Source organism: Betta splendens, chromosome 3, assembly GCF_900634795.4.
Source record: "Betta splendens chromosome 3, fBetSpl5.4, whole genome shotgun sequence".
Taxonomy (NCBI): Eukaryota; Metazoa; Chordata; class Actinopteri; order Anabantiformes; family Osphronemidae; genus Betta; species Betta splendens.
Window position 1 is genome coordinate 6,623,552 of NC_040883.2, and position 18,548 is coordinate 6,642,099.

Below are 18,548 nucleotides of genomic sequence, written 5' to 3' on the forward strand. Positions count from 1 at the left end.
CCTGTCCTAATGAACTTTGGGCGAATTGGTCACATTTAACGCCCCACTTAACAAAGCTGTGCTGGACTGGAATGTAGGGTACCACACAGTAAGTAGCAGGAAAACCTCTGTTGCTAGATCGAGGCTGGTTGCCTGGGACAGGGTGATATAAACATTATAACATCTTTTTATTAGGTCATTATCTTTTTATCATCATCTTTTTATTAGGTTTAGCTTGGATGAAGTAAAAGATATTTACTATTACCGGTATATAATTTACTAGTACAGGTAACACATGACAATGGTGAGATTTTCCCAAAACATAGATTATTAAATTAAATGTTTTTGTACATTGTTTAATGATATGAAATGGCCCAGAGGACAACAAGCCTTGCTATGGTCAGATCAGTGACTGCTACGTGTCCGCAGTGTGAACGATGAATGAGATAAACCACCATCACCTCCACCTATAGTCTGCTACTATCCATCATCTGACAGATTTGATAAATGGGGAACAGAGTTGCACTCCTCTTCCCTCCCCACAGTTCACTGCAGCCGAGTGTCTTGTATTGAAGTGGTGACATATTGTGAGGCAGAGCCTATTACAGCACACATCACTCACCGCAGCTGGAAGCCGCCTTTCACATCAACATGACAACTAACTTCAATGCAAAGTAACCTGTGTATGTGCACTCGTATCGGTGGAAAGCCATAATACTTGTCACCTTTCACAACAGTAACATGTGAATGTTATCTTATCAGGTGGAGGTCATTACTGGAAATTTGATTTGATGAGTTTTCTTCTCGGGCTCCAAACAAAAACTGAATAAAACATGGAGTCTTTGTCCTTTCTGTCATCACTCCAAACATTTCCCAGTTAATTTCTTGACAGTTATGTCCAAAACCCTGCTAGTTCTTCTGGTTTATTCTAATGTCCAACTGTGAAATAAGCGATAACTAACAACAGCCAGAGGCAGAAGTACAACTAGTCCCAAATGTCTTGTTTATCCTGCTTCAGAAAGTAATTACTCTACAGAGTAATCATGTCCATCAGTTGAGTGGGCTTCCTTTAACTCATTGAAGCCATTTTATTTTTTATTTTGTTTGGACTGACATAGCTGTAGTTACAAGCCGACTGCCTGGCAGCACAAAGATACTCAGCTTATATTAACACCAGGGTCTGATAAACGTTAATTTCTTCAACTTAGTTATGTCATTTCCATAATCAACAATCTCTACTGCAATTGGAAACGTTAGGAGCAGATGTTTTTTACACTACATTCTTTTTTTTCCCCTGTGTTACAATGAAAATGTCAGCATGCATCCACACTATGCAAAAAATATTACATGTCACAGGCAGCAGTGTCCACAGTAGCTCACCTAAGCTGTTGGATAGTTTGTTTCCCAGTAAGCTCCATCCTGGAGGCAATATGAGGTGATGGAGGGCCAGCGCCAGGCTCTCATCCAAACGTTCACACTCCTGCAAGGGAATCTGACACTCATCCAGCAGCAGTGCCCCATCGAGGCCGTGAGGCCTGCCCGCTGTGCTCACCTGTGCGAGGGGTGATTACAAAACGGAGTCACATTTACAAAAGGAGGGGTTGAGGCTTAATCTAGTAGAAGCACTCAATTTAAGAAGCTAATCATAAGAGCATTAAATAACTGCTTAGGCGTAAGATGAAAATGTAGGAAGACACTTTCAAATGCATTTATCAGCACTAAGCTCAGACTGGGTCTACACTGTTGACATAAATGTTCCCAAAAAAGCCTCAAGCTTGACTGCTTAGGACTGTGGTTTTATTTGGTTCTTCTCTGTGGCAAAGCAAATTGTTACATTTCTATTTGGTAAAGTTTTTCACTAAATAGAATCCATGGATTAAATATCAAAGACTGGGAAATATTAGGGCATATAATGGGGGGGGGGCATACCATGGAAATCTTTAGGGTCCATGGTATGGTATTGTCACTATACTCACTTATAATAGAAGAAAGTAATTACCAATGGTTCTGTGAAAAGCATTGTAAACAGAATATATAGAAACCGATAACAATTTTCCTCACCAAGAACTGGGCCATGTCAAAAGCCAAATCCTGGACAAAGTTAAATCGCTGCTCAGACAAAGGAGTCACATGACCCTGAGAAGGCTTGAGGTCTTCAGCGGAGTCAGGAACACGTTGGCTAACTGAACACAAGGTAACCACCACCACCTCACAGCAGTCATGAGCTAGAAGAAGAAAAGGCCAAGAAGGAAAAGTGTAAATCAACGAGACATAAAAAATATTGCAAAGCACTATAGGTTTATAATGGGTTGACTAGTCCAGGCAAGCAAGGTGACTTTAGCTACCCTGAAGTTATAGTATGCAGCAACAGTATGAGTCTTCATAGCCAGTTTATAGTTTTTCAGTCGCCTAACTTGGCCAGAAACCTACAGGGCAAAAACTGATGGTATCTCAATCCAACTGCAAAAGAGGCAGTACTATGAATTAATACTAGATTAGACAAATGATAACTCCATGATATTTGGTTTTTATTTGTCAAAACAAAAGAATTACAGTCCACATTTGCATCTGGGACAATATATTTTCTACCAAATGAAACCTTGTGTCATTTAATGTTTAAACTCTCTAAGAAACATTGCTGGTCACAGAACAGCTCATGAAATACTAAGATTTGACTAGGCCTTGTTTTCAAATCCAAGCTTAAGTAATGATCCAGCGTATCGGATGCAATTTTCCCAGGTCCACCTGGGCATCCTATCCCACGAGTTTCTTTGGACACTGGACAGGTCCTTTAAAGCACTGAGCCTTGTGAGTCCTGATGTAAAAAGCAATGAAGCAGAGCTAATCTGTTAGTAGGGTAACCCTCCCCCTCCCAGACGGCTGTAATTCAGTCAAGCTCTTAACAAGATAATAGTTTATCATTGTCTGCCTTTACTTTCCTGTCTGGAAGACATATAAATCAGTTAACATCCTTTTTATTTGTTCTATTATATTGTGGCTTTCTTCCATCTATATTTATTACAAGGTCAGTATTCTGTTTTTAATATTTTCTATGCACAGTGACCTTTAATCTAAGATCTCTGTGTTGCCTGTTACTGGGCTTTCACCTAAGAGGAATCACTGTATCTTGGAAATACATTCAAAATTTTGTAAAATAAATGGGATATGCCCCAAGAGAAATGATGAATGGGCCAGGCTCCAGATATCCTATAGCAAGGTGCTTTCTCGTACATGCAAAAATTACACAAGAATTAGGACAAGGGTGGTGGATAATTCATCAGTTTTTACTACTTTCTTCAGGGGCTATAATAGCATCAGTGCTTTCTGAGGTTTAAGGGTAGTACATTATCCAGGCTACAATACAATGAGTTATTATTTTTAGCCTGTTTACTTGCAAGTAGTAGGTGATTAACCATTGCAGCAAATCTTAATATTTAGTAAGTAAATCTTGATTGCATTTTGTGGGATTGCATTTTGTCTTTTGAGTTTAGCTTTAGCCAAACTAAAACGAGTAAAGAGCATCTCCAACAAAGACACCAGTTACCAGTGGCAAACATGTGGCCCAATTAAAAATAGGCTGAACCTAAATGTTAAAGGTGGAGCTGCATTCCCACAGGTCCACTAGTGATGACGGGGAAGCTGCAAGGCTTTGTGGGTGGGGTGCCTTACCAGGACACAGTGCCTGCAAGGTGTCATGACTGCTCCTTAGGGTGCTGGTCAGGTGTCTTTGTGTGCTGCCAGCAAACAGCAGGAAGTAGTCCACGCCCTGCTCTTCTGCTGCTAGCTCTTCATCAGCGAGCTGCACTGTGATAACACACTGTCCCTGAAGAGATAGGCATACAGTCACAGGAAGCAAGATAGTAGAGAAAATAGGCAAACAAAGCAAGCTCAACAGAGAGGAAAACAAAACAATATGTATGCAATTCAGATGCAGGTATTTATATTTGTCTTATGTATTTAAAAATTAGAAATGGGTTACTAATGTCTGATGACTTTGGTAATCAAGGGGGGAAACATATGTAACATTAAATTACTCTGCAACACTCTGAATTTGAATGTGATTTACCAAACTACATTAGGTAGTGTTCAATAATGTGCTCTATGTATCAATTTATTATTAAGACTGATTTTGATGCCGCGCTCAAACTAAAATTTTTGAATGTGCACTAGACTACAACATGAGTAATAGGCTGTGGGTTGCAATAAAGTACAGTGGCAGTCAACCCTGGTCCTCAAGAGCTACTGTCCTGCTTGTTTTCACAGGTAGCTCCGCACTCAGAGGTAACGTGAGCTGGGATTATACCGAGGTGAGACAGGTTAGTTTTACCCTACTGATGATGTGTTGTTGCAAAAGTTCGTGGGTTAAAAAATTCTGGTGCCACTCAGAGTGGTGGAACACACCTGATACAGGTATTTAGCAGCAGATTGGGCAGGGATAGATGGAAACCAAGCAGGACAGAAAGAATCAGGGTTGGAGATAAATAAATAACTGCTGGTCACTAATACAATCTCCCCTCTGTAAAAGCCTGTTGCTGTGGAAACCTTCCCAAATACATTTGTGAGTTTTGTTCATTGTGCAGTTTGTTTTTTTCTAAAGTGACAACTGGATGTGTTATGGCGGAGTATTGTGTGGTATGATGTGGTGTCATCTGAGGAAGGAGGACAAGAAAAATAGGCATATTGTTCAAAGTTAGCTGTTTTCCACTGGGAGTACTGCAGCTCAAAAATACTGGAGGAGGCATAATGGGACATTTATCCCACTTAGCAATTTTCTTTTACTACTGCAACATCTAGCCCAATGTGAGAAAGAACTTAACAGAGTCAAAGGTGCTTCCTCTATCTTCTATAAAGTGGTAGCCCCAGAGCCTTGTTTCCTACAGTGGGATCAGCAGGGTGACAGCAACAAAGCTAACCAGCAGCCGTGGGATTGACAAGTCCCAGTTTGGCAAGACACTGCTGCTGCTGAGCAATGTGAAGGGGAAAAATGTGCTCGAAGACGGCCACAATACCCAGTGGCTAAAGGAAGAGAAACAGCCAGCAGTAACCATCTGAGAGCCAGGACTGAATACATTGAGTTGAAGCATGAAGGATTCAGGCTTTGCTATGCACCAAGAGTCTCATCTCTAACAAGCAGAGCAGAGGCCTTGGCATAAATGAGTTATAGATGGGTGAAAGCCAGCAGGCATGACATTCTCTTCATTAAAAACCCATCTCTTATCCTGGGACCAGATTGGAAATTAGTATTTGGTGCTACAGAATGGATTGGAGTAGGATTTGCAAGTTTGCACTCCATGTGAAAATGAAAATGCATGAGGGTATAAAAAGTTCCACATCTTCACCACAAACAAAAGAGAAACAAAAGAATCAAAGGTTTTCTCTCTACCCTTGAAGAAAAATGGAAAGGAATCTCACAACCTGCTCAATGTTTACACAATAGCTGCTCTAAAATGCCAAAACCCACAGCACTGTACTCCGACTAAATTAACAGTCTTCAATGAGAAATGAGAAATAAGGGCAGTAAGAAATACCTGAAATTTGATTAAATAACAATTCATAAAATTATATATGGATGTTTTCCCTCTGTTAGTTTCCCTTCTAATTAATCTTTGTTTATATTGTGCTTCTTTCATACGCTGCAAGAGTAAAAAGCACATTAATACATCAACTGAATAAGATCATTGTCTTTTTAGAGGCAAATGGTGGCAGGGGGTGGAGGTGGAGAGACAGATGTGAAACATCTGCTGGGGCCACCAGCTGCACACAGTAAACTTTGCAAAACACGCTAAGCTGTGTGCACACAAACCAAGTACTGACCGTAAGTCTAATAATAGTAATAACTAAAACCCATAACAGAACAAATCTTAGAAACAAAGAAAAACAACCCAACGCTTTTTTAAACTGTCTGACGTGCACAAATGTCTTTCAGCCACACAGTGTGACAGTGCTCTCTGCTGGTAATAGCTACTTAACAAAGTGACCTGCTGGGGTATTGACCTGCTAATCATGGAGCTTCAACAGGGAACAGGCAGCTTTTAAGCAACATCAAAAGAACAGCTGGAAGCTATGAACCCAACCCCCTCTTTTTAAATATGCATGTGTGGTAGTGTTTCTACCACCTGCAACTGTATCAGGTTCAGCTATTCAGGCAAGGCAGCGTTTGAGGCTGTGTTCTGACAAACCTTCACCATGCACTGCAACATGAATATCGTCTGTTTACATTATGATAAAAATTAAAAAGCTGAATCTCACCCAACATTACAGCAACAAAGCCTTCTCAAATCTTTATGAAGGCTGGTTTTTGAAGGCTTATTGTCAGGCCTGACAAAAACCTAAAGGTTTATTGCTACTTGCAACAGCCAGACTCATCTATTCTGGCATTTACTGTACATATATCGTTGTAAATCAGCAAGTGACACTAACCTCATGACAGAGCTGTCTTGGAAGCATATTAATAGGAAAATGTAACTTCTTTATCCCGGCTAATATGAAATTTATAAAAAAAAATACTAATACACATAGCTTCAACTTAAAAAGACTGGATGTTCAGGCCATCCTTCATCCCGGCAGCAGCTAAAAGTGAGAGCATCGCAAAGTACTGCTACATGTTACGTCACCGCTACTGCCTTGCCCAAAGTCACGTGCCCTTTGTTGACACTGAAACCCTACCTGCTTATTTTATTACCATCTGCTCTAGAAAACATTGCCTGCTAAATGCCAAGAATGCAAATAGCGTGTTTACTTGTACAGAAGGGCAGTTGTTCACATGAACAGCAGCAGCTGTTATTGAATTGTATTGTATTTTTTACTGATCTTCCCCAAGTCATTCTGTTCCCAGGAAACCATATAAATCAATTTGACCCTATTTTCTTGAGATGCTTCTGAAAACATCAGTTTTTAGTTTATCTTTAAACAGCACTCATGCCTTTAGTCTTAGTAATTGGTAAGAACAATAACATTGTATTAAAATATGTGGGGGGCTTGATGACTCCTTAAGTTGTATGTCTCTAAACTCTTGGCAGTGGCAGAAAAAAATGCAAGTCAAATTATGATGAGTAAACTTGCGGTAAGTATTCTGTGGTTCATATGCATAGTTATTACACCACTAGACTGTCTCTTTTAGGAATTGCATGAGGTCATCAAAGCGCATTCTCTACTAATGGTAATAATAATAATAATGGTAACATCACACCCATATAGTCCTGTGACAAGGCATAGCAAGAAAAGTGAAACCTGTGTTGTTTACACCTTAACGCAAGTATAAATAGCAATACTTACATACAGTGGCGCTTGCTGTGGATTGAGTTTCATGTCCCTGGAAACTGCAAGAAAACAAAATATTAAAATATATTAATGCACTGGTTTTAATGGCCAGGACAACAAGCTTGAAACTTTGCAAACCATACATTTATACACTTGCACAGCAAATACATATGGTTAACCTACTTTGTGAACGGAACTACAGATTTGTAAATACATTCACCTTCCTGCATTAATAAAAGGCCACGTAGCCCATAAACAAGTATGGTCATTGATTCTATACTCTTCATTGTTCATGTGTTTGTTGGCAGCATCATTGGAGCTCATAACAGTAGCCTCTGGCCTCACTTTAAGAATCAGCTACAACGAAGGGTAGAATGTACGGTGGAAATCCTAGAACCTGAGCGGGGGAGAATGGAGTTGAGTCAAGATGGGTCAGAACCATGTGGAAAAAAGCAACCTTTTGAGATCATTATCTCATTTCTAGTCTAGCTAAGCCAAGTTGTGGATTACTGCAGTGCCATCAGTCATTTCAGTTCCCTTATTCCAAGGCTCAAAACGTCGTTGTCAACAAGGTGACAGTTAAGCCTGGCCCTGGCGATAGTCCGACGCTCTCTGGGAGGTAACAGAGCATAAGCACACAAGAGAAAAGCTCATCTAACCAAAACTCACAGCGCTCTCTGTACTCCGTTATAAAAAGATATAGCAGTAATGTTGACAAATGTATGGTAAGCCCTAGGGCTTATGCCACTTTTGATCACTAAATAAGTCTTCACACCATTACAACTGTAATGACAAGCACTGAAACAAGCTGCTCCGCTCCCTCTACGTGGGTTTATGCTGGGAAGATCAGTTAGCAGGATTTACCAGCTCATGTTCACATTTGATTCCCTTCTCCCAGTCTGGGACGTAGACCTCAAAGCTGTTTTCTGGGCACAAGGTCAGAAGCAGTGGGTGTGTAATTACATCCAAAGAAACATAAAAGCTATAGACTTATAGAGGACAAATGGATTGGAACCTTTATTATTTACTTGCTGGAGAAGAGATATTGGCCCACTTGCATTTACCAGTGAATCAAGGGACTGGTTGGTTTAGAGGGCCTATATTATTCTCAGTTATGTGGAGAGACAATTTTCTTTTGTTTGCTGTTCCCTGGCACTAAAACAAGTCCTTGCTGCCATTCGCAGTGGTCAGCACTGCATTAATCACATGAACACCAGCGGGGGAGGCGGCGACAAAAGGCCAGGACCTAATGAGTTCAGCAGAGAACACCAGAAGAGTCAATGTTGGACTCGACAGAGCGCTGAAGCGCAGCAAGGCCAATTCACTTTCTGCAACCCAATCCAAACATTTTTCCACTTTTCTGCTAAATAAATAGGCTCAAGCTTGAATTAGGCGGATCAGGTAAGGGGATAATCAGTAGCTCTAATAATACTCTGAAGTCTAATCCTCTTCCCTTAAGTGCACTGGGCCAGGGACTAGCTTCCTCACCACATGCAGGACTTTGAGAAGATTTTCACACAATATCTTCAACAGGCTTACTAGTTCTTTTGTAGTTGGATATTTTTGGACATTTATCATAATATGACAATGTTTTTATTATGACCGGCATATGAGCAGGACTGATCAGGCTCATATTAAAGTATGACAGGCCAGATAGACATCATTGTTGACTGTGGCAAGTGGCGGCGTTTGGCATGTCACTCATGTGACATCTCATGTGACACGGCCAAACGTATTGCAAGAAAAAATTCAGTAGAAAGGTGTGTTACTGCAGTTTTCATTGTCAAGGACAGAGCTGATAACATTTATTCTTCTAAGAAAAGTTTCCACACCCGTTATCAGTTCCACCTTGCTTTAAATTCTCCATTCATTCATAACTGGTAGCTGTGCACAATACCTCAAACTTCTCCTGCTAAAATCAAATTTTAAGAGCGCCTCAGTGGATAAGGACACCATGATTCTTCCAATAAATCAAGAGCTATGACACCTGCATATACATTTTTACAAATTTTTTTGTAACCAATGTTTATTTTTTTTAATATAAAGCCATGGGACAACCTAAGAGTGCACAGTGGGTCTGGACATAAAATACACCAGTTGAAAGTCTGTCTACTGTCCAATTTGTGTGCGAGAACAGAGGTAAGTTCACAGAGAATTCACAGCAAGTGGTCGTGCTGACAATGTTTTCATCATGTGACTATCACTACCCCTGTATGATGTAAAAAAAATACACAGCAAGGTATTTCTATCGATCTGATATGGACATTCTACTCTTGTATAAAACATATGTGGCAACTATAGGCAATATCTGGACTTGATTCTCCAGACATTACAGACAGCTCATTTACATATATAAAAACTTAAATATCTGCAACTCGTACACAATTTAGACATGACACTGTGGTTGGGTAGGGTGATTGGTCTTTAAACTAATCAGTAATTTAGTTCATTAAACAATACATTCAGATCTTAATTACGTTAATCCTACCAATGGAACATACAGTACCCAGAACAATTGCTCCATTGGTTGTTATGGACTCATGGAGGGTAACAATTCCAACATACTCAGTGTGACCGTCAAGCTAAGCTAATTCACCAAGGAGGCAAACGTAGCTTCCAACCAAGTAGCCCCGTGTAATCAAGCTAACATATAGTATATATATAAATCAACAACATAAAAAGATTTATATTATATTATTCATATTTACAGTAGAATGTTAGAGAATATTTCCCTCCAATCCAGTTATTTTTATCAGTTAGTTGTTTGGGCCCTTCTGCCTTGACATTTTCGGGGGATGTTGATGAGAGAGGTGGGATTCAACAAAAAATAAATCAAGCTAAAACAATTACTTAGAAGACACTACAAGCTTGTGTGAAACCACACAGCTGTGCCATAGTGTTTATATCTTGGTAATATCATCTTTTAAAAGGTCTGCCTTTTTCATACCCTTCTACACAAACGGAGCTCTATAAAATTTGTTACTGATTTAAATTTGCAGCAAAAGGCCACATTTCATTCCAAGATGATTATTACATACTTGTGATGGTTTCAACATAACCTTTACTGTCAGCACCACTCCCTCAGGGACTATCTGCCTCTCGAAACCATTAAAGCAAACTCACACGTCAGGTACAGGTCAAAGTTCTGGCAGTTGCTGGGAAACTAAAAAAAAACTAAACATTTCACATTCAAAATACTTGCAAATAAATAGATAAAACCATTATAGTTCTATGCATAGTCCAATCTAGCTGCATCCCACAATTATGAAGTGCTTGACCTTTAATCATTTTAAGCGGTTTTATTACATTTACACAATCTAGCTACTAATCTTTTCAACAAACTGAAATCAGTGTTGAAAAGTAAAGTTCAGGGCAGTTATGTTTTACACCATGTCTCTGCACTTGGTGCACTTAAGATCATTTTTTATGTATCCATGTATCTTCTTATTCCAGGACACTGCATAATTGGGATGTCATTCATAGAACAAAACACTGATAACTAGCCCAGCTGTTCTATCTGTTGTGCAAATATATTCACGTAAGGGAAGGGAAATTTTATTTCGGAAGTAGGAAAATATAAATAACAGAAAAGCAATTTGAGTATTTATCTTAACCGCTACTGAGCAATTCATAAATGACTGTTTAGTCCAACTCCTATCATTCTGCTTCTATTTTAGGGGCTCACTTGTGCTACCGTTACTTTAGATGTTTGGCCTCTTGGTGTACTAAGAAGCTTTGGATAAAAACCTTCACCAAATGGCAGATAGGACTGCCAGGAAGAGCTTTCAGGCTGGTTTAAAAGTCAGTGAGAGTTCACCAACCTTGTCAGGCTCTTCACTTCCTTTTATTCTGTTATTATCCACCTGCCACTTGGAATTGAAAGTGTGTTAGTTCAATGACATTTTACACATTATTGCTGCTGTCAAACTACAAGACAGGATGGAGTTCTACATATTAGGCAACTCATGTAGTTTGACTTTTAAATAAACAGAAATTAAAATATTTATTAACTATACTGCCAGAGTCCTAACACTCCAGACAGCCGTATCAATCAAACTGAATTCACTGCATTCTGTCAGCTGCTAGTTTCCTGAATAAATAGTACAAATCTACAGTATTCAGAAGCTTGAATTAAGGCTGTGTGTGTTTCATTGGGGTTTGATGTTTAACTCACATTTATTTAACCTCTGCTGCTTTCTCCTCCTGGTTAACCTTAATTTTGTGTGCTCTCCCTTGACACAAAGCGCAGGCGAGACGAAAGTGCTTCTGCTTTGCATGGAACACTTGTCTTATTATTTTTCACGCTTCCCTATCAGCTATGCTCTTCTGGGCCATGGCTAAATTAGTCGAAGCTGCGTCACATTCTCAACAACGCCACCACAGTAACTTGGACACACCATGTTGACTACTGTTTAGATAGTCACGGTTGTTTGATTTAATCAGCCTAGGTATTGTCTATATGGACAGATATGAGGCCTTCGTAGTGACGCGACCCCACTCTGCCACACAAAAGCCGCCTCTGTGCAGAGACTGCACACAAACGCTGGCTGACAACACAAGGCCAGAGGATGAAAGGTCTTCTCGGTGTTTGGTGACAGTTATTACCCTCTACACTGAAACCAAATACCTGTGGGCCCAGATAGCATTATCTTATTGTGAGGCACACTGGGGGCTGGCCTGTAATCACAGCTAGAGTCTTCACCAGTGCTCCTCCCAATGCTTGATGCCATACCCCGACCCTCCCCTCAGGTTCCACCATTTAAAGGTTGAGAGGTTCTCGGTGGACATTTTAATAAAGAAATTCCACATTGAGAAATCAATTGATTCTCTTCATTACTGAAAGTTGGCAAATATATCATGTATGAATGGAAAAAAAACAAACCGATAGACTTAGTGTTTACTTAGCTTTAATTAGCATGGAGATTGGACAGAGAAATGGCTAACCTGAGTCGGTTTGAAACTGACAATTCAACCTACTGGTAGCTGTAAAGCTTACAAATTAACACAATGCAATGCTTGTTGAACTGCTGAATGACAACATATTGGTCCTGGACAATCATGGGCCATTCATGCAGCTAAATACCCTCTGAACATTTTATCTTCCACATAGAAGCATCACTGGTACACACCAAGATCTTTGATCAATACTGAATTTGGTGTTAACGTTATGTGTGATGGGAAAGTCAGAAGAATCCTAAGGACCGTTAACCTCTGACTCACAGCAGACCTTATCCGCACAATGTATTTCTACAGTTTGCATCATTGAAATGAACAAACCTACATCAAGTTAAACAACCTTGGTTAAACCGTAGCCCTGGCTCCTTCGGTGCGTGAATGTGAGGCCTGCAAGTTGAGTCAATCGAATATATGCTTGTGAATGTTTAACCTGTGACACACTAGTGAGTTCTCCAGGGTGTTTCCAACAAGTTACACTAAAACCATAACCTTAAACACAGTTTGTTTAAACCAGGTCAATCTTGGTTAACCATCAGTGGTTATTGGAAGTGAATTGGCAGCTGCATTACTCCCAACACTGCTTACATGGTTATTTCCCAGTCAATTCAAATCAGCTTGGTTATGAAACCAATATATATAGGATTAAACTGCAGGTATCTCTCCACAACTGACAGTTGCTCAGTCTTTTCCAAAGAAGACTCAGAAAATGACTCTGCTGATAGCATCAGCATTATCTTGGCTTTGGCTTAAGACGTGTTAATGCCATCACAAAATAGTAGGGGTGCAATTCTTCTGAGCCTAGGACTGAAATCGTGACATAAACATCCACTGTTGTGGGTCTCTGTACCAGAAGTCAAAATCCCAATCTTTCATTTGACCCTCTTTTAATTCTCTCAAGATATTACAGTATGTTACTTGTACTATTCATATTAAATTTTACACACATGCCACTGAAACTAAGCGTTATCTCTTGGTTGCTAGGCACTGTAGGTGAATCAACGTCAGACTTTGCCCCTGAGGAATGTCATCAAAACAAAAACAAGAAAGAAAAAACCTGCAATTTCAGTGTGACATCATAAATACATACTAATGCATGACCAACTACAGTTTTAACCCAAGCTTAATTCTCCCATCTCAGAAGTCCAAAAGCACATTTGTCAACTAACAAACGTCATGAGCTCATCAACAGTAACCTTACCCACGGTCTGTGTGAGGAAGACGGCTGCGAGTGGACTTCTTCAGGTGCGTGTTGCATTCATTTTAACTCCATCAGAGAGCAGGTGTGTTTATACTAGGATGGGATCCTTAGCAGCAGGCATGCAAGCTCTCACCACACTGATTACGCTGAGCTAAATATGGCTTTGTGCTAACACAGACAGTAGGCTGATCAAAGCCGTGATGTCAGAAGGAGAGAGGTGGAGACTACAGGCCACGGGTCAGGTGTCTGCTGCAAATACGCTGCCTCTGTTTTGTCCCTCTAATGAATGTTGTATTGGACATATTCCCAGCACGACTATCTTTCAATTAAGCAACAGATGTAAGAGCATTGTGTTTAAATAATTCAAGGTTAATAAAACCATGATCAACAGGTTGTCAACATCAACCATTTCTTTAAAGGCAAGCTCTAAATATGATCATGCTGCTTTTCTAATGACAGGCAGACACAGCACACATATTCTACTAAGTGCTGCTGAGGATTTTTATTTAAAAAGAAAAAACAGGAAAAATATGACCATTATAAAAAAGGTAAAAGCCAAGTTATAAATTCAAGTTCAAACTCTATTCAGGTCACCTTGAACTCTAAGACAATGTGATCACATTACTGTTGGTTTAAAAAAAATTACTCTAACTGCTCTGTAGCACAAAACCCCTTAGTGAACACGAAGGCCCACCCCTACAATAAATGGCATGCCATAGTGAGCATAGTCATATAACAAGGGCAGCCTTAAAATCCAAAGTAAACACCATGACTGGTTTGTACACTATCCATTCTGATAATCCAGTTTTTCCTATACACATGCTGGTTTTATTTTATTTAGGCCACCCTGTCATTTGTTTGTTTTGCATTTGTTTCTTAAAAGGTCTGACACAAATTTATTTCTGTCCACAGAACATTTAATTAATATTATGAAACATTTTTACATTCACTAAATATTTTCTGTAATTTAAACCTTTTGGCATGCTTTGTGTTGAAATTCAGTATTGTCGCACCATTAGTAGTATTACACAGGACTTCCAGCCATACACCATTCAAATCACTTGTAAACCACTTCGAGCAAAACAGCAGGTTGGATAATTTGCCACTTTTGTGGAAAGTTAGTACCAGCATATTTTGGCAAACCATCGCATCTCTACAGGCACAGAAACAATGAACTGAAGTCTGATTGATCATTTTTAGTAGAAAGGAAACATTACTCCAGGGCAGAGGATTTGGACAATATGTTGTTTTGGAACAGGGAGTGCAACTGCTGTTTGGCATGCTGAGAGCATTCCGGCAACTCAAGCCTTAACAAAAACTAAGTCTAAGCTTTATTGTGAATATCAACAGTCACCATCCCCGGTATACATAACCCATCACTGAGACAGCAGTACATTATGAAGTACAGTACCTGTAAGATTTCCACAAATGCTTCCATTCTATGATAAATGCAGTGTAATTACAAGGTTGACACCGTGTGTATCCTCCATCACCATTAAATTAGGGGGTATATGAAGATGAGAAATTGGCTGGGTTCAGCTTGGAGCCAGCAGAATCCTCATGGTAATTTACAGTACTTTAAATAGGAGGGCAACTCCTCTTTCATTTGTCTTTACTGAAGCTAAAAACATATTTCTAACTAGGACAGCCTCGTAAAAGTTTGCTGTAAGGCATAGAGTGCTGTCTAATAGGCTGTCTTTGTTTTGGGGTAGAATGGCGCAGTTGTTCCAGATAGTCCTATTAAAAATAGAACGTGTAATATGAATGTTTGAACAGCAACTGCAGCTTGGTCCTAGTGTTGCACTTACTCTCCAAAACTCTGTAGCAGGAAATCGTACATATTAAGTTACATTACATTTTAAATGCTTCAAACCATTTCAAGTGGTCTTGCAAATCAGACCAGAAATGAGTCAGAATAGGTGTACTTAGTTGTTTTTTTACACTGTCAGGTACTCTAATATCCACATTGTAATACAGGGATGAAGACTTGGCCTACAGTCGCAGGTACTGACTCACATACTGTATTCCGGCCTGACCCACAATGAGAAGCATCCGCAGGGAGACACAGAAAAGGAGGTTTACAAGGTTAATGATGCTTGTCACAAAATAAATCCCAATGATTATAAAGGTTATGTCACTATGGTAGAAGTAGGGGCATAATAGCCACAGCATTCTTTATGAGCTACTCGGAGAGTAATTAAGCATTTCTGACAGGTAGGTCTTGAAAAATGGTCTATAAAAAATCTTAGTACAGTCCTTTTAGCTCTACTTTCACATTATGTGCTTATTTAGTACCCTTTTAGCTATAGGTCAAAACCAGAACAAGAAGCTGAAATTCTATTTACAACCCAAAGACTCCTGGTATATCTACTTGTTTTCTCACTGTCTTTAAGCAAACCTGTCTTTCCATTCAGCTCAGCTACTGAGCATCTTCATGGGAGCAATTCGTACCCAGGCGCCAACAGTATGGGAAGTTCAAGCAACCTTCAAAGCGAAGACTCGGTCCACGATACGACTTCTGAGGAAAACCTACAACATGGGTGTGTTACTGTATGGGAAAGGAGAAGGCGGCCATGTTTATGTGCCCGCTCCTTTGAACATGTTTAAGTGGGTGAGGTCAAGCGTATGCAAATTAATTAGTGAGCGACTATTTTCTCTTACAGTCATGACGAGCCACCCACAGGACCATAAAGATTATGGAGGCATAATAAATCAGAATCAGGGTGGAAATAGTGGATAGAAATTCTCTTTGTAGTCTTGTGTTTATCTGGTTTACTGTCATTCACTATACCTGTAAGTGGTGTTTTGTTTATACATATTATGATGAACTGTGATGCACTTGCAATAAAACCCCTAATAAAATTAAACAAAGAACTAATTTCAAGACTGACTTCACTATAGAAAACGGGGATTACATTATACATTTTAAAGCATCAAATAGTTTTCTCTTCTTTGGTCCTATTGATGTTTCATGCAGAGTTATTTCAACATTTCTTCTCATGATAAATCATGTGATTTTAAGTTTTTTAAAGTTTTGTTAAGTCTGGACAGAACTTAAATGTTTTACCGTTTGGGGCCGTTAGCTCGCGCACATCGCTAGCACGCAATTTCTTTCGCACGCACTTGGAACGCGTCGCTCATACTTCGCCGTGTCTCTTTGTTTGGCACAGTTTCTCCCCACTTCCACGGCCGAGCGCGCAGAAACGTGACACTCTCCCGCGGCCGCCGTGCGGGCTCTGAATGGGGACGTCATGGCTACCGAGCAACAAGTTACAACGCCAGGTTCCCGCAGCCATTAGCCGAACGCCCCGCACGAGCCTATTAGTGTGCGGTTCACGAGCTAGCGCCGAGCCACGCGGCGGCTCTTACCTCAAGCTCGGCGGGAGTAGAAAGCGGCGGTTTGGAGACGCATAATAAGTCGACTGGAGGAAGGACGCGCTGCGTTGCGGCGCTGGGCCCGAGTGTCCTTTAAAGGGTGCGCGGCGGCGGCGAGCTTCTCCCACCACAACCTCCCGGGTCACTCTCTGCCAGTTGTTAGTGTTTCCCAGGACAACTCGGTGGGAGGAGTCCACGGGATCCCCGCTGCAAAACTCCGTGCGCATCGGAAGTGCACTTTAACGCCGCAGCGCCTCCGCGCACTCCGGGAGAGGGTCGCGTTTCACGTGACCCCTCACGCTTCGTTAGTTGCGACTTTACCCGGAGAGAAGGTGTGAGGGGTCGAAGGCGTTAAAGGGATGATCTTAACTTCCTGTTCCTTCTTCACAATAAAAGCGGTAACGGTCAGTCCCTGAACACTGACATAAGTGGGGGACGATCAAATGATGATCCTAAAACATAAGGTACAGCCGAGTACGACTTGGTTTAAATTATGTCTTTTTGCCACATGGTTTTAAAAACACACTGCTTCCCATAAACACAAGCGTCACATTTTGCTGCTCCAGGCGATTCTTTGTCGTTTCGTATGTTTCTTTCCGCAACCTGATCTCTGTTGGTTCTGAGTGTTCTTGTAAGACATACTGTGAGCTGCAAGTAATTAAAGGTTTATGTTTTGTTAATTCTTTTTCTGACATGTAATAATCCTGCTGCCAGCTGTGGCTGATCATAACATAATGTAAAGAGCAACGTTGCATCATTTCCTATAATAAACTTTACAGCTTTAAAGTGCATTCACGCGCGATCACACAAACTCACAGCTGTGGTTCTGCTCTGTGTGTAGTATTAGTAAAACTGCATGTCACACACTATGATAAAGGTCATTATAGGCTGTCTTTTTTTTAGTTTATTCTTGCAGTTTTTGGGCCCGTTTGTTTAATAAACGTTTCACATTCATGTCCAGTGACACTTACACTCATACAGTGTTTCTAATACTCCACAGACAGTTGTCAGCGCTTTGTATTACTGTCTCTAAAGAGCACTTGTGGTTTGAACTGCCCTCTGCTGGTTCAAAGATCTTCTGCATTGATCTCTGAGAGCAGCAACACGTTTTGTATTAAAGCTTTAGGGTGTGAGCGAGTGCAAAGGTCACACTGGTTCTGAGAAGGAGTATTCACGGTGTGGTTTTAGTTGACATGGAGGTGGTTTAACCTTCTGACGGCAATAAAACCTTTTACTGTGTTCAACCTGAACAGAACATAAGAAAAAGGTTAGTTTAAAACCATACTGTGCATCTCCAGATTTAGCAGGTTTAACACCTTTTAAGTGCCATAACTGAACAGGGATTTTATAATGTGTGTGAAAATAGTTTTGAACTGATATTTAGTACAGTACCATGTGTGATGGTTGTATGATGCAGACCAGGGGTTTTGTACAGTATAATGATTAGCTAATTTTATGGTTAAAGTTGAAGTTTAGAGTGATGCTTTATCACCATAAGATTATGAGCTTCTTTCCTCACTTCCTCCACTTTGACCACAATTTGTCTGGAGTGTTTGACTGCAATGGGGACAACAATATCATGAATGAATCACACTACTGTCTGCTGGCTTTTTCCGAATAAATGCCTGTTTTCCCGGAAAGAGAACAGCACAATAAATGCATCATCTTCTGCCATGGAGTGCTTCAGCTGCAGCAGCAAGAACACAGAGACTTGCGGAAAGCCTCGTGGATAGAGAGGCATTAAATAAATCTTAGAAAAATGAAATGCAGGGCCTATTCG

The 18,548-nt window shown here is 40.3% G+C and overlaps 1 protein-coding gene across 10 annotated transcripts in view; it reads right to left on the reverse strand.

Annotated features, from left to right (window-relative positions):
- The window catches only part of LOC114852000 (A-kinase anchor protein 13), a 61,979-nt gene extending 44,881 nt beyond the window's left edge, over positions 1–17,098 (reverse strand). For 4 of the 10 annotated variants that reach the window (XM_041069995.2, XM_041069996.2, XM_041069994.2 and 1 more), the window contains exons 1-5: positions 16,763–17,097; positions 7,255–7,298; positions 3,649–3,802; positions 2,041–2,204; positions 1,360–1,531 (exon numbers count right to left, since the gene is read on the reverse strand). In XM_041069995.2, coding sequence (XP_040925929.1) covers positions 1,360–1,531; positions 2,041–2,204; positions 3,649–3,802; positions 7,255–7,287 — 523 coding nt within the window. In that variant the 5' untranslated portion in view covers positions 7,288–7,298; positions 16,763–17,097. Of the gene's footprint in view, positions 1–1,359; positions 1,532–2,040; positions 2,205–3,648; positions 3,803–7,254; positions 7,299–13,393; positions 13,552–16,762 lie in introns of those variants that run through there. The other 6 variants (XM_029143986.3, XM_029143982.3, XM_029143980.3 and 3 more) reach the window with 3 other exon arrangements.
- Positions 17,099–18,548: the final 1,450 nt, after the last annotated feature.